At 42.0% G+C, this 17,252-nt stretch overlaps 1 protein-coding gene across 1 annotated transcript; it reads right to left on the bottom strand.

The window, feature by feature from the left end:
- Positions 1–606: 606 nt before the first annotated feature.
- LOC104339066 (uncharacterized) lies at positions 607–17,165 on the bottom strand. The gene is made up of 11 exons (XM_075411346.1): positions 17,108–17,165; positions 16,807–16,927; positions 11,209–11,295; positions 9,219–9,443; positions 7,788–7,994; positions 6,231–6,464; positions 5,301–5,454; positions 3,586–3,695; positions 3,330–3,443; positions 1,741–1,887; positions 607–807 (listed from the first exon to the last, which is right to left on the bottom strand). Exons 3-11 carry the CDS (start codon positions 11,284–11,286, stop codon positions 691–693), a joined length of 1,386 nt encoding a protein of 461 aa, XP_075267461.1. The 5' UTR covers positions 11,287–11,295; positions 16,807–16,927; positions 17,108–17,165; the 3' UTR covers positions 607–690.
- Positions 17,166–17,252: the final 87 nt, after the last annotated feature.

The raw sequence follows: 17,252 nt of genomic DNA, 5'->3' as shown, positions 1-17,252 counted from the left end.
CCTTCAGCTGGGTCAAAGCGTGGCCAGGGCACTACCGAGAACCTTGACAAGAAGTGGAACTGAATCCCAGCGATGTATTTCACGGGATCCTTGTTTATGATGTTTTGATAATAAATCAGTAAACCACTCTGATCCCAATTCGATTTAAACCCCATGAACTAAGAATTTTGTGAGACAAGAAAACCTAAATACACCCTAACACCTGGGAAACGGAGAAAGATCTCCCTGCCTCCCCGTTGCAGCCATCCTGGAGGCTGTAATTCAATATTTACAGAAGAAGGATCACAAGAAAACGGCACCGATGCTGGTCTGGGAAATCTTCTTTGCTTCTTTTCAGCCCGATTTTTCTGGCTTCTCTCTCCCCCCCTTTTGCCCAACGCAGAGCTTCGCTGCTGCCGAGCCCACGTGCTGCTAAGGACCGAGCCTTATATACGATACGGCGGGACAACGGGGGTTATACAGAGCAATGGTAAAAATGACTTTAATACACAATCAAATTACGATGCACTATAAATAAAACACGACAATATACAAAAAAGAAATAACTTTTTACAATTAATAACCTCAAATCCTTCTTTTCTCTGAACACATCTGGATAAATAGCGAGAAAGGTGCCAAAATGTACTGCTAGAGACGTGGCGATCGCGAAAAATTCTGGGAGCCATCGACTGCTGTGAGAGGTCGCTTGCCTCATTTTTTGGCAGGCTTTGGGAACTTCTTAAACTCGGCCTGCTCCTTGAGAAACAGCTGAGCAAGGATGTGATCTGCCGTCGCGTGGAAGTAGTCGTTCATACGCAGAGTTTCCAGCTGTGAGGAAAAAAAAAGACAATATTTTAAAAAGAACAGTCATAGCTATCCGATCGTATTTACGCCATTAATATGGAATATTAAAGTGCACCTCAAATCCAAGATGAGAATGAATTCCTATGGAAGTCTGTAATGAATGAGAAGTCTTTTGCTGGGCTAGCAAGCGCGTGACCTCAGATAAACACCCCTTGCTCTGGCTCCCAGGCTACAGATTTGTCCAAGGCTTACGGGGCTTGCTCCCTGCAGACCCTCAGCCTCTCCTGTCTGCTCAAGGACAAGTCCCTCATGCACAAACACGACCTGAATTCCTTCTCTTACACACGCGGGGCCATGTCACACCCTACCACAGACCTTTTCTTTGGCTTCCCCACCTCCTTTTTCCGTGTACGGAGTTCGGATAGGTGCTGTACGCCAACCGTCCACACCAGAAGGGAATCTGCTCTGCCAGTGTACTGATAAATTCTCAGAATTTCTTTTGAGGTGTGCACCAAAGCGTAAAGCTTATGCGCAGAAAGAAGAGAAGGCTGAGAGGGGACCTTAGAAATGCCTACAAATATCTGCAGGGTGGGGGTCAGGAGGATGGGGCCAAGCGCTTTTCAGTGGTGCCCAGTGACAGGACAAGGGGCAACGGGCACAAACTGGAGCAGAGGAAGCTCCAGCTGAACCCGAGGAAGAACTTCTTCCCTCTGAGGGTGACGGAGCCCTGGCCCAGGCTGCCCAGGGAGGCTGTGGAGTCTCCTTCTCTGGAGATATTCCAGCCCCGCCTGGCCGCGGTGCTGTGCAGCCTGCTCTGGGTGACCCTGCTTGGGCAGGGGGTTGGGCTGGGTGACCCACAGAGGTCCCTGCCAACCCTGACCAGTCTGTGATAAGACAAGAATGAGATTACGTGCAGTTGAACATTGTTTTACTCCCTTTGCCCGTATGAATTCTCACCTGGTCTCCTGTACTGTAGGCCAGAATCAACAACAAATCCTCGTCACACACGCTCTTGATGTAATGTTGGGTTCCGACAGGGAAAAATATGACGTCTCCAATGCCGATGTTGAAGTTGGCAGTGACTCCAGAGAGAATGACCCCGACCTATTGCAAGCAAAGCAGCAATATGCAGCCACGACAGTTTCCGGCGCGCTGTTACTGGATAAATACAGAGTGCCCGTCCCGGCACCGCGCTCTCTCAGCTAGCGTAGCGTCGGTGGGTTCTCTGAGGCTCCAGAAAGGCAGAGGGCTCCGAGGCAAATTCCGGAGTAAGAACGTGGTAAGGCCTTACTACAGAGCCTCATCATTCCGTCTCAATTATCTCCCCACTTCAGAATATCACAGAATATCACAGAATAGTAGGGGTTGGAAGGGACCTCTGTGGGTCATCTAGTCCAACCCCCCTGCCCAAGCAGGGTCACCTACAGCAGGCTGCACAGGACCTTGTCCAGGCGGGTCTTGAATATCTCCAGAGAAGGAGACTCCACAGCCTCCCTGGGCAGCCTGGGCCAGGGCTCCGTCACCCTCAGAGGGAAGAAGTTCTTCCTCGGGTTCAGACGGAACTTCCTGTGCTTCAAATTTGCACGGAGTGCAACACACAATTTCTGTACTCTAAATCTTAATACTCATTAAATTTTCTCATTTATCTGTTCCTCAGAGGCACTAAATCAAAAGTATTACTTTATTATTACTTTATTTGGTACCCCCAGCTTTCAGGAGAGTAGGGGTTGCTGTAATAAGCACGTGTGGTTTTGCTGAATGACTTAAGATAGACAAGTTCTGCTCTTTGCGTAACTCCACCTTGACTAGAGAAGCTTCCACAAACATAACCGAGATCAACATTTCCTACGGAGAAGGGAAGTGTGGACACGGAACGTTCCGTAATGCTACTGATCGTAGTAATATTAATCAGGGCTGGGAATCAGTTATTAGGTAGGTCCTTCCCCTCTACTCTGCCCTAGTGAAGCCCCATCTGGAGTCCTGTGTCCAGTTCTGGGCTCCCCAGTTCAAGAAAGATGAGGAGCTACTGGAGAGAGTCCAGCGGAGGGCTACGAGGATGAGGAGGGGACTGGAGCATCTCTCCTATGAGGAGAGGCTGAGGGAGCTGGGCTCGTTCAGCCTGGAGAAGAGAAGGCTGAGAGGGGACCTTAGAAATGCCTCTAAATATCTGCAGGGTGGGGGTCAGGAGGACGGGGCCAGACTCTTTCCAGTGGTGCCCAGCGACAGGACAAGGGGCAATGGGCACAAACTGAAGCAGAGGAAGCTCCAGCTGAACCCGAGGAAGAACTTCTTCCCTCTGAGGGTGACGGAGCCCTGGCCCAGGCTGCCCAGGGAGGCTGTGGAGTCTCCTTCTCTGGAGATATTCCAGCCCCGCCTGGACGCGGTGCTGTGCAGCCTGCTCTGGGTGACCCTGCTTGGGCAGGGGGTTGGGCTGGGTGACCCACAGAGGTCCCTTCCAACCCCAACCATGCTGTGATTCAGTGATTCTGTAACAGTTTCAGAGCCAGAACTCCACTGATTTAGCCCTCCCCCATGTACCAAATTACCTGTCCACAGCCACTAATGACATAACCCATCTCGTTAGCGTTGAAGTGGAAATGCGGCTGCCCCAGTCCATTGCTGAATATCCGGAGGGTTGCTAAAGTAAGCGTATTTTCATGCTGAAAAGCAGAACAAAAATGTTCTGAAAACCATGCAAGTTTGATTTATGCCTGTTACACATGACAAAGCAGTGATGAACCCACACGAATTGCGTGCTGCACCTTATGTTCAAACAGCTAGAGCACCCAGCAAAGCACATACCTTGTTCAGTGACTCACTAAAAATTTTTTCTGTTTCATTTAGTCCAGTGCCATTTATGCGGTAGCGAGCCCACTGGAAGATTCCTCCGGGAAAAGGATATTCGGCCGACCCTGAAGCAGAGACAGCTAATGAGCATTGCCACCAAGCCTGGGTTAACACTGCCTGTTTGTGTCCTGGCCACCCCCAAGTCACTACTACGTACTAAACGTGAGGCCTCCAATCTTACCAGCCTCCGGAATCAAAAAGAAAGCCCATTTAGCTTATCTGTCCTATACATTAAACACTGTGCAACCTCCTTTATTGTATTTTTCTGTAGTCAGATAATCCTAATGAAAAACTCTGGCTAATTTTTTCCATCCCAAATTGCTATCAATAACAATACACTTAAAGAACATGCTTTCAGTCTCTCAATCCACATTAACCTTTACAGCACTGACAATATTTTGTAAAGTGCTGCCAATGCAGAAGAACATTTTGGTCCAAGAGCAAAGATTTCGGTCACACATCTGTTTCTCATGACCTCCATCAGCTGCGTGTGGAGGTCAGGGCCCATATTTGCTTTTTATAGCTTTTTGAACGGACTGTACTACTTGGAATTAAGTTTTGCCATCTATGTTTATTAGCTGCTCACTGACAAGCACTAGATCCAGGCTGTACAAAGGGTTAATACAATCATTGATAAACCAAACAGTGAATATGGTTCCAGGCGGTTTATGAAGTTGTATTTGTAGAAGAAAAGGCAGCACATAATTAGGTATATGTTAAGGTGCTTATTCATTGGCATTTCATAAGCAAACACGAGATATTCTAAGCAGCTCAGCACCAGTCACTCTCCAGCTAATCTGCTGCAGGGCTTCCTGGCCTATAAGATTTTAATTTCTGAATGAAAAGTTTGGGTTTAGATTATTGCTTAACTTTGCTGTAGCAGGGAACACACCAGTCCTAGTTCAGCACATCAGCAGAGAACCTTGAGCTGGAAGGTATTCAGTTCATGCCCTGCTGCTTACTGGCATCCTGCTCTCTTATCTACTGTGGCAGATAGAAACATTTAGGGCTACGAGGATGATGAGGGGACTGGAATATCTCCCCTACGAGGAGAGGTTGAGGGAACTGGGCTTGTTCAGCCTGGAGAAGAGAAGGCTGAGAGGGGACCTTAGAAATGCTTACAAATATCTGCAGGGTGGGTGTCAGGAGGACGGGGCCAAGCTCTTTTCAGTGGTGCCCAGTGACAGGACAAGGGGCAATGGGCACAAACTGAGGCACAGGAAGTTCCGTCTGAACATGAGGAAGAACTTCTTCCCTCTGAGGGTGATGGAGCACTGGCCCAGGCTGCCCAGGGAGGCTGTGGAGTCTCCTTCTCTGGAGATATTCAAGACCTGCCTGGACAAGGTCCTGTGCAGCCTGCTGTAGGTGACCCTGCTTCAGCAGGAGGGTTGGACTGGATGACCCACAGAGGTCCCTTCCAACCCCTACTATTCTGTGATTCTGTGATTCAGATCAAAAGGGTAAACTACTTTGAGATAAAGAATCAGCTTAGACATCTTCAAAGGGCAGTAATTCGATGTACTACCAATATATTTTTCATTTTATCTCCTTAAATTCTTATTATTTCCCTATATAATTTTTAACTCCCATTTCAGTGAATTGATTACAGGTCTCTTCTCCCCCTCTGGAAACACAGCGAGCTCTTAGACACAAAATTCCTAGATGTCTACCTTTGAGATTGTAGAAGTACTGCCATACAAGGCTGTCCGGAGACTGCACGTAGGTGGCATTTTGTACAAGCTCATCTAAGTTGGGCGGGAGGTTAACTGCTTGATCTTCCTCTTGTTTCTTGAATGTCCTGATGAAGTTGACTCCACCTTGTGGCTGCGGGACACACGATGCACACGAAGTTGACAGAGACGCACAGCAAACTGAGGAATTCAATTTTGCTTCGTTGAATATCCCACCTCAGTACCTGGTGGTAGACAAATTCTGCCTCGTGGACATACCTCATCTCTTTGATTGCCTCGCCCTGCCAATACTCTACTCCTTTGCTCTGCTCTTCCTTCTCAGTTACCAGAGAGATTTGGAGCAGAAGGGAAACATGATCCATCTCCCATCAAACTGTTGCAGGGTGGGAAGGTCTATCACAAATCTGTGGTTTGAACATGCAAATTCCTGAGGCTCAGCAGAAACTCTGTGGCCATATTCTTGCTCACGGGACACTGTCAACTGGTCAGTTCAAATAAGCTCCATTTCAACAAGGAGATGGACTTATCTATAGTTTCCTATGAGCTCTGCTCATACCGCAGAATTCATCATGGGGCTATTGGGAAATTAGCTTTGGGCTTCACTATGGTGTTTTCCCTTCCACCCTTGGAAATATGGAGGGATCCTCCATGAATTGAGGATGAAAGCGAAACGTGGAGGAGAAAAAGTTTCTTGGTGAGTACACCATCATTTCTTTCTCCTTGTGTATAAAGGAACACACAGGATGGCACAGTGTGACACAAAGGACATGCGTACATCCTTCGCGGTGATGGGAGTAAAGAGGACAGCTGAGGTAGGGAGGATCCTCTCCAAGAAATACAGAGAGCACCTGCACGGCCACGTTAGTGTGTAGAAGACTGGACAGAGGCTGTCTGTCCTACCATACAGACCTTTAATGCTCTGGCTGCTATATCCTCCGGGGTAGAGAAAAAGGCGTCATCTACATCCAAGGTCTGAAGTTCTTCATGTGTCGTAAAAAACAGCAAGAACACACAGTCTTCTGATCCGACGTTCTTTATCCAATGCACGGTGTTTCTAGGGAAGAAGATCACTTGACCAGCTGTGACGTTGTATGTGGTGACCACACTGTCATCTGCACCAATTACTCCAATCCAGGCAGTACCCTGCAACATAATCAGAACTTATCATCATCAAAGGTTTCTCATTTAATCTATACGCAGCAAATCAGTAATTCAAATAAGATGAAGGCTGTTAAGGAGAAAACAGTTCCTCATGCACTCTCTAACAAGCCTTTGTGAACTTAAATCCAGGATAGCATTTTAAGTGACAAAATTTTAGAAGGTTTAAGGAACACATGACAAATCTGCACTGCTCGTACTTAAACCATTTCTTAGTAAAGAGGCTGTGAACAGCTAGAAAGGAGTCATCTTTGACCAGAAGCTGCTGGAGAGAAGACCAGGTGTTTGTGGAATGCCTTACTCCAAGGATGATCCCCCATCCAGCTGGGGCTGTTCAGTTCTGTGCTGATCAAAATATGAATAATTATTCTTAGAAATAAACTAATGCTCGAGATGTATCTAAGTACCTATGCTTCCAAATAAAGATAATTTTGTTTTCAAATTAATATACTAACTGGAATCCTTACGGTAAGTTTCTGTTTATCTCTTGTATTTTCTTTGTTTTTACAAATTTGATGCTCAGGTGAGATAGGGCAAACCTTTTCAAAGAAAACTGATTGCAGGGGTATTTGGTCTAGGAAAGAGAAGACTTTATGAGAACAAAACAGTCTTCCATGTACAAAAAGTTGTGTGAAAGAAAGATGATCCAAGGGTCTCCACAGCCAATGGGGATAAACAAGGAGAAATTAGGATGATTTTTTTTTCTTGCAATAAAATAAAGTGTGGTTTGTGTACCAGCACAAACTTTCTAATGGTTCGTGTGATGAAACGTGGGAGACAACTATTTTTTGATTTTGTAATAGCTCCCTTGTTGAAGATTTTAAAAAACTGAACACAACTCTCAGATGTGCTTTAGGTATTCTTACCCTGCATCACCACAGTGGATGGAGCCAGAGGCTTTCTTCAGAACCTTAACAGTCCTTAATCACTGTGATTCTACGGTGGCTCCATAATATAATTACTTTAATCATTGTAAGCACTTGGATAAGTACATAAAATTCTGTAACTTTCAGGTATCCAAAGTCTCCTCTGACCTCAGTTTTTACGCTTCACTGGAAGCTGCAGGTGTGTGGTCCTCTTGCAAGTAATAACATTAAACAGCATATTTCAAGCATCTCCATTTGAAAATGTTATTTCAAGCAAGAAAACTAATGACAAACATCAATCAATGGTAATTCTGCTTTCATTACCTGTTAACACTTTTATATAATGATTATGAAATTTTTTTCACATACATACATCTTCTATATATACATGATGCTTTAAACTGCAAGAGCAACTGGGAAAGCTGAAATAATCAGACAATACCTGTAGCAGGTAGCCATGTTCATTGGCATTAAAATGCCAGTGGGGAGCCCGAAGCCCTTTGCTCTTGATCCGTAAGGTTCCAAAAGTCATTTTGGAGCGATGGTTATTGATACTTTTTCCAAATACCATTTCTTCATCAGTTTGATATTCGTTTACATCATTCCTGAATCTTGCCCACTGAATTTCACCACCTGGGTAGTTATATACCTGTAAAGTTAGTGAGAGGGGAGAATTGTATTAATTGTGGACAGCAGTGCATAAAGATTCCAAAAATATTTTAGAAAATTCTTGGTCTGGGCAATACTGAAGGGACCTATCCGTTTGCTCATTGAGGATTCTCTCTGTATGTATTTTAGTCACTTGTCACAATCATTTATATACTTCCTCATGTCGTGATGTTATAATATTTTTTCTACAAATGAGAGAAACAGTGATATCAAGAACAAAATTCTGGAATTTGATTTGAGAAATCAGTCACATATACGCTTAAACTTTTAGATTAAAAACATTTAGAACATACCATAAGTAGGGCATTTTCCTGAATTTCTACAGTTGCAAAATATTTGCACCTGAATCTGTCCTTTCCCCAGTATTTGAACTGCCTCCAGAACATGTTTTGTACTTGGCAGCAGCATCTTGCACTGAGGAAGGACATGTAAAAAGGGTTGCTCTCCTCTTAAACACTTTTGTTTGAATTCTTAAAAACATTTTTCATTTGAAAATGAATTCCGTAGTTAAGTCTCACATGAAAGAGTGCCAGAATGGCTGTTGCCAGTTTCAAGTGCCCTACTATCTAATCTATCCTTTTCCCTCTTTTGCTGAAAAGCAAAAATTTATCAGGAATTACTTTTTGTATAAAGATATATTTAGAAGATGGAGAATGTCTCTAGAGTTTGCTCAAAGGATACGTTTCTGTAAGTATCAAAATACACCTAAACGAAACCTATATCATTCCTAGTGCTTTATTACATTGTCAATTAATTCATTTTAGCTCACTGAAACAAGATCATGGAGTTCATTTTTTCTTGCAGTATAAGAATTTGCTTGAATCCAGTCCTAAGAATGAAAAGGTTAGTGTGCTACTCCGCTTACATTAAGATTTGAACTTTCTACTTTTGTTTCTCGGAATGTCATACTCTAATTTCAGAATCATGCATAAAATGGTTGCCTTGTCTTGCAAGCCAAATTTGTTGGAGCAATTATTTACCTCTCCAAGAGGCACTCGAGAGATCCCTACCATCTCCAACATCTGTTATGAACTGGAGTGAAACACTGTCAGGAAGATTGTGTTTCTCCCCACGGATTATAAAAGAAGCCTGGATAAGAAGTTTAGACTGATCACCTAATGCTTGGAAAAGATCTAGGGGAAATTTGTTCATTAAACTTTTATATATGATGCTAGAATATTATTGCACAAGTTGAACAATTTACCTTTGAGTTTCCCAGATGATTCAGGAACTGGAATTTGACATCCACACTTTTTTCATCTGGTTTCGGGGAAGATGCACCGTTGTCTTCAACACCCGCCGCTCTCATAAAGGCCGTGTTCTGTACATAGACCAAGGACAGGACCAGCACTCCTACTGCGGTGGTGATAACACAGGCCAACAGGCAAACTAGAAAGACTTTCATTAGGGACCAGTTGCCTTTTCTTTCCTGAAACTAATAAAAAAAACCCCAAAACAAAAAAGAAAGCTTGATTAGATTTAACTTCTTTTGTCAACAAAACAGTATGCCTTTCAGAAACACAGGTATAGCCAAATTATAAGGTTTCCCTGTACTAGGCCCAGTAGAGTATGCTATCGGATTGTTGCTGTCCTTTCATGATTTCATCAAGTAGAAGCACGTCTTCATCATCCTGGAGTCTTACAAACGCTTAAAGATTTTTTCCATTGCTGTTTTGAATCTATATCACAAAACACTGAAGACCTGTAGCATCAACTCATGGCAAACCTTCGTTTCTGGGGCACAAATGCTGCCTCTGCTTTACATCACATCTCGCATGGCCCACCTCCCTGGCAGAGGAGAAGACAGGCCAGAATGGGGAAAACTTCATCTGTACTAACTGCTCTGGGCATCATTTCTTTACAGAAAATTTCCTTCCTGGACATTCAGGCCTCTGGAGGAGGCTGCAGGGGAGAAGCAGCTGGGCACACAGAAGCACACAAGTTCTTTGCAGAAAGCCAAGGCGCTTCTGGCACCATGAAGCATCACCTTGGTGAGGTTTTTCAGCGTTTCCTGTCCCTTGACCTTTTTTGCTGCCGAAGTTGCAGCTTCAGATGAATAGAGACTGCATTCTCTGGCCCAAATTTTAAAACTCTTCAGTGATTCTGGGTGCACAGCTTGATCGACCTTTAAAAGCCTGATTTTTCAGATGGTGAGTGCCTGCAAAGGAGCTATGAACGTTGATTTCTTAAGCTGGACAATCCGAAATGAAAAAAAAAAAAAATCGAGGATTACTTGCTGATTTTAACAAAATGACTGTTTTCATAAGTCTATTTGACAAAAGCTCTTTACAAATACATTTCTCTTGCCAGCAGAAGAGCGCTCAAAATATCATCCTATTCTACTCGGTAACAACCTTTTCTTCAGCTTTTCAATGGCTCATTTTTTAAAGCTTGTATTCAATTAAATATCACAACAGTAGTGCTCAGACCACAGAGTCTCATCAGAGAACAAGGCTTTAAAGTTAAACGCATTCAAAATCCCCATTTTCCAGATTTGAAGGACCTTTAATTTACAGCATTTTCACAGCAGTGGCACCAATTCAGCAATTATTTTTGAAGTCGAAAGAACGCTGTATGTGTTGCATAATAATAATAACTAATGTAGAACATTCAACCCCAGCACAACGGCGTGGAGTGAGTTACGCTGTGAGGAAATCACTAGGCTTTGGTATATTCATTGCCAGGAAGCAGCGCTGTGTTGACTGCAAACAAATGCAACGGCCGATGAGCAACACGCCAACTCCTATTGCATGAAGTTAATTCAAATCCCAAGCAGCAAAAACTTTAATGGGAAAATTATAGAGAATTACTTTTCTCAAGGGGAAAAAAAAAAAGAAAAGATGAAACAGTACTCTACTGTGTAACTCAGTAGATACTAAAGATTACCACAAGATGAGCTTTTAAGTAGCTCTTTCTGTTAAAATCAACGGGGAATCCTCCCAAGATAATTATTTTGTCCAGTAGTTAGAGGATAAAGAATTTAGCTATTAAGTGAGGCCAGGGAATGATGTCTCAGTTCGGATCTAGCTAGTGCACAAGGACCTTAGCAACTGTAGCCCTTCAGAGCTTTTATTTTATTCAGGGCCTTCTTAATAGTATAGCATTAGGCCATACTTACAAAATAAGGGGTTTAATCTACAGACTGACTCTGTTAATAATGTTTTGATTGCACTGTAAAAAAAAATGACTGGTACCTCTTTCTTCGGCCACTCTTTTCCTTTTGAAGAACTTTGTATGCTCTCTCCATGCATTTCAAATGCCTGGTTATCCATTTCGTAAAGCTGAAATAGATTAGCCCACAGAAGACATGGAAAACATTGAAACAAAAGAATGTTAATTCCAATATGTGCTCAGTTATGTTACAGAGTCTAGGGAAGTGACTCATCTTCTGCACAGCAACACTAACGGCCTTTAGTGCAGTATCGCTGTGCAGAAGTGTGGTGCAACACAAAAAACTCCTCCTCTTCTTCACTAAACTACAACAGAAAGGTCTGCCAGTTTCCACATCCAGGCTTCACATTATTCACGCATCACATGAACCCTAAGACACAACATGACAATGAGACAGAGTCTGAACCATCAAATACCTGGGGAAAAAAGAAAAAGCAGAGGTCATCTCGTTCCTTTACCTATGCTAAGGATCTAATGTAGTTTTGGCTGGTTGTGTAATCTACGTTTATAACCACAAAAACGGTTGAGGTTCCAGAATTGCTTTGGCAACTCATTTCCCTGCTTACATGTTATTATCGATAAAAAGGTTTCCACAAGCCTGAACCACTCTTGCTGCAACAGAAGCATTACATTTTACCCTCCTGCAACAGAACTAACTAGGCAGGAATTGCCCTATTAGGCAAGGCCAACAGCACATCCAGCCCAGCATTCTCCTCTCCGACAGGACTTTCAGAAACGCTAAGGAAGAGCATAGCCTGGCGACTCTTTCCAGGTTACACCTTTCATACTTTACAAGCACACAGAACTGTTGGAAGAGAGATGCTAGAGGGAATAGCCTCTTCCCTTTAGAGTTCACTCTATGAAGAGCTCCACGACTTTGTCTAAGTCCTTTCTGAACCTGCTGATACTCCCTGACCTCCTAAATTTACCGCTTGCAAGTTAAAACAAAGAGCACCTCTCAGGTCTAAGCAGATCTCCTGCTAGCTCCTTTAAGGCCTCCTGTGTTTCTGTTTTGCAGGATTTGAGCAACACCAAACCCACGTTCCCCTCTCCAAGCTGAAGGTGCCAGCCTTTTTAGTCTCTCCCTGTTAGGCAGCTCTTGAATCTCCACCATCATTTCACAGAATCACAGAATGGTAGGGGTTGGAAGGGACCTCCGTGGGTCATCTAGTCCAGCCTTCAGTCACTCTCCTCTGGATCTTCTCGAACACTCTCACATTAATAAAAATAAAGAACAGCAATAGACTTCATTGTTAACTGCTCTCGAAGTACTGTTTTCCATCCACCTTTACACTTCCTTAAAACTAATTTAATATAGACTATGATTCCTTGTTTTGAGGCAGACAAATGTTAAATGTTGCTAGCCAGTCATAAAAAGGAAACGAGGTTTGTGCAGTACACAGTGTTTATGACCTCTCTCTCTTTTTTCCCATCCTCAATTTCCTTGATATAGTCCAAGTTTCATTATGTACTTCTGAACTTCTAGGAAACCGAGGTTAAGCTTCATTCCATATAATACTTTGGTATCATTTAGCTGACTTTGTTAGAAGTTACTCTGCTAGTCCCATTTCTAGATCATTACGGGACTGTGCTGAGCTCTAAACATTACTGCTAACTCAAAGAGAGCTTCAGCCATTTCTCCCAGAGCTTCGTGTTAATGCTGGCAGGCGTAGTCCACTGAACACAGGTAGCTTGCGTAACAGCTATCAATCACGTTTTCCCTGTTGTAATCCAAGGTTTATCCACCCCCCGTTGCCTTTGATCTTTTAAGTAAACATTATATCTTCACTGATACCATTTACTACTCTCTACGGGGAAGTCACAGACCAAAATTTTCCTTGGTCCTCCCTTGTATCAGTAACGGCCTTAACATTTACTAGCATAAGCAATAAGGAACTTTCGAGTTATTTTATTATCTTTGACAGCTCTTCCTCCTTGTTTCTCATTTTTGTGCTTTGGACTTCCCAAAAAGCACAGAAGTCCAAGAATACTCATCTTTAGGGACAATTCTAGCTATTTCCGTTAAGCTTCCTTCTTGAAGACCGTTGAGGACTACAAGACAAATTACATTCATTTTCACTGTTCCATATTAGGATATCCTGCAACTATATCTTAAATATATGTATTTTCATGAACTGCTAAACTCCTGAGCACTTCTTTCCTAGACTATATTTGTAGAATTTTGCAAAGCGATCTTTGAATTTCATGTAGTTGCTTTTTTTCTGTTCTTCCTCTTTCCCATTCTAAAAATCTTGAAACTTTGTAAGTAAATTCTTGTACTAACCTTCACCTTCTGTACCAAACACTGACATGATCCTAGTTTAAAAATAGTTTAAAAATATCCTGTATAAACTGCATTCAATTTGTTTTTTCCCAACAAATAGTTGGTTGACTAATACCTCCTCATGGCAAATTATTCTGTTAGTTGTTTACAAAAATGTTCTTTCCATGTTCTTTGTTTGGTGGTCTTCATGGTAGGTCCTCAATGTAACAGTGCTCAGGCTTTTTCTCCTTTTATTATCATACAGAAACTTTTAACAGATTCTCTCTCTCTATATTCTAGACTTCAATACAAAGGTAAACATCCATGGAGAAACATGTCTTCCCTCTCCTTTTCTTCAGGAGCCACCTCTGCTTTTTTTCTGTTTAATTCATTAAACAGATGAAATATCCCAAGTAAACAGTTCTGTTGCCTAAATCACAACTTTGTATAGAACCGTGTACATTCTTCCATTTAGTTTCCATACAGCCTGCACTAGAACAGATATCTTGATGTCAAGCAGACAGATTCACTATGCTGTTTTCCATATTGCTTCAATCTTTTTTATAAAAAATGTACATCCATGGTTACTATGCCTCTAGTCACCTTTCCACTAATAACACTTAGATTCTTTTGTCATCAGTCGCCATTAATTCTAGTTTAAAACCTTCCTTCTTAAGCTGGTAAGCCTAAAATTAAAAACGCACCTATTTTTCCTTATGAGATACAATCATTGAATCATTAAGGCTGGAAAAGACCTCCAAGCTCATCAAATAGAGCCCATCTCTCCTCAGCAGTCCTTATTTCTCTTCTGCAAGAGCTGTGGAAGCTCAGCCATCCCAACTGGCAACAGTAGGATCAGGTCAATCAGAATTAATGAAAAGTTTTTTCTCATTTCCCTTTGAACAGCAATTCTCTCTGCACAGTGAGAGACCTACCAACTCTAAAGTTGACCAAATATTTTGAGTAAAGACACAAAAATTAAAACTCATGGTAAATCAGAAAATCCACGACCAACAAGAAAGAAAATAGACATAATAATTTTCAAGGGTTTCACAATTCCAGATACACGTCAGAATCCAAAAGCATCTCTTCGAAAACAGATCCATCTGCTCTGGCAGCGTCACAGTTACATAGCAAAAGCATTAATAGGTTGATAATGACTGACTATGGGGTTTGCAGTTTTTCAGATCCTCCTTTTCAGGCTAAAATGGGTATAAACTCATTTAGTCAACTTCAAACCCTCTGCTGGCAGCACTGCTCATCTTTATGACACCCAGAGTCTGAAATTAAGTTTTCCTATACCAGCACCCTTTTGTGTCCCCACGAACATAATGATGCCGAGAGATGGGCAACACAAATGGACTGTTACAGGAGAAAAGATAACTGCAGCATACAGTCATTCCAGTTCAAGACTGGGATCACAATGGACCCTCTCATTAAGCCCTTGAGGGGCAAAAATCCCCTCAGTTTTCCTCCCACCAAGCCAAGGCACTATCTTACCACAGACAGGATCTTCACAAGATCTCAGAGCACAATACTTGTCTTCATCAAAGCCTTGACTTCCCTCAGCTCTGTTTTACTGATATATATACAGTGTAATTCAGGAAGTGCCCTCCTCATAAAAGATTTCCTGTATATGCAAATACATAGGATCACAAATACTAGTGTACATCCTCAGCAAACAGTTCTTGTAACGTGCTGAGAAGTGGTGACTTTCCTTCTATCTAGTCCTGCTATTTTATTTCAGTATTTCCTCCAAGTCCTGGACTCTGTGCCTGCCTTTTTGTTTTTCCTGCACTGTCACTACAGAAGACTGTAGTTCAATAAAATTCCTTTTCCCTGATCTAGCCTCTAGGACAAGAACATCACTGACATCTTGGATATGGCAATTACTTTTGTTTAGTAATTGATTTACATATTCTGCTGTTTTTCCTGAGTGGCAACCTCTTTGTTCTAACTTATAAGCAAACTAAATTCCAGCTATAACTGACCAGTCTATGCAACCAAAAGTTACTTTTCTGCTATTGATACATAAGGGATCAAATCACTCTTTAAAATACTCTTTAATGGCCATAAAAATCTTGACAGCATTTAAAAAAAAATATTTTTACGTCAAACCAGTTGTCTCCACTTACTGTGTAGTGCTTTATCAGTATTTTTTATTTTATTTTATTCTACTCTATTCTTATTTGAATGTCAATTGTTTACAACTAGAAAGCATCGCTCATTTCTTGCTTAGTTTCATATGCTTAAGGTAGTTTTATCTTGTGTGGTACAATACCTCACACGGTGGGCCTTATCCATGATCAAAGCCTTTCATACCTGGTCAATACAAAGTTAGTATCTATGAATATTCAACACCAACAATACTTTTAGTTGTCACCTAGGTCAGTGTGCCATAAAAACCAAAAAACAGTTGTGCTGAAATTCTCCAAAGTACATTAAAGTGATAAAGCAGAAATATCTCTATTTTTTTTAATAAAAAAACCTCCAAAGAACGAGGAAACTCACAAATACGGATAGATATGAGGATTCTCCAAGTAGGAATTGATGAAAGACTTTCCAAATAGCAAACAAATTCTGCCCTACCATCAAGAGAAGTTCTAAGGAACTAGGGGGTGCTTTACATTTGTCCTATGCACCCCTGCAAGCAGGATACAAGGGGAACGTGGTACAACCTCCAAGTACTCTCAGGGCATCAAGTCTTGCTTTGAGTCCACCTTGCTCGTGCTGCCAGCACCCCAAGGAGTATCTATACACGTGGATGAATAAATCTACGTTTCTACCATGAGCTCTGTATGCACAAGCCCCTTCAGAAACAGGAGAGTTACGACAGCTTTGGCAGTGCCACAATAGTTGTGCTGAGAGTCTGAGGTGTACTAACTCAAACGATGCAGCATACCCACACTATGTGTAACTATCTACACACAGCATCCAGAGCAGTGCAGAAGTGGAGCAAATTCTTTGTGATCCACAATCAGACATGTACGACGTCAGGGAAGAAACCTCATCTTTCCTTGCACTTCTGAATTCCTTTGATAAAATGACCTCTGGGAAACAGATACTGTCTTAATGCAGACAGCAGTTCTACCCACAGTGTCAGTGGGTTTGAACATTTACGTCTCAGCAGTGCAATGCTTTATAAAAGCTTCTACCAGAAAGTTTTCTAGAGGAGTGGTTTCATTTTCTGTACTCTGATATCAGATCTAGCTCTCAGCATTTGAGAAAGACCAATAAAATCTGTCTGAAATACATAATTCCGTATCACTGATGACCTATGTATGTTCTCACAATGCCATGGCAGTCATAAAATGAAGTCATTTATTATTATTATTATTATTATTATGTCTCTACTTACTAATTCTTAACAGGAAGATGGGAGAAATATGTAGCTAATCTTCCTTGTACTTTTTTCTTCTGGTTTGTGTTTCACTTCTCAGAATCAGAACATGCTCAGGTACCTGCTTTCTCATCTGTACCTATAAATATCCAGATTAACAGGAAACAGATCACTAGAAAGGCATGTTGCCATACGTATTTTGTTTACTGACAGCATAAAACACTAGGCTACACTACATAAGCCTCAGAAGAGGTACAAAAGGCTACTTTCAAAATGTTTGGTCAATATATTTCAATTCAGAACTCAAATGACTACTTACAGCTTTTCTCTTTGTCTCTCAACTTGCTGTTGCCAAATGGGGTAAGTCCTGCTCCTCTCTCCCCTGCATAAGTGCCAGTGCTTATCAGTGGCTTTCACAAGCTTATTCTGTTTAACTATGCTGGAAGAAAAAAAAAATATTCTAT

This window comes from Opisthocomus hoazin, chromosome Z, assembly GCF_030867145.1.
Source record: "Opisthocomus hoazin isolate bOpiHoa1 chromosome Z, bOpiHoa1.hap1, whole genome shotgun sequence".
Taxonomy (NCBI): Eukaryota; Metazoa; Chordata; class Aves; order Opisthocomiformes; family Opisthocomidae; genus Opisthocomus; species Opisthocomus hoazin.
This window is presented reverse-complemented; position numbering and strand designations above follow the sequence as displayed.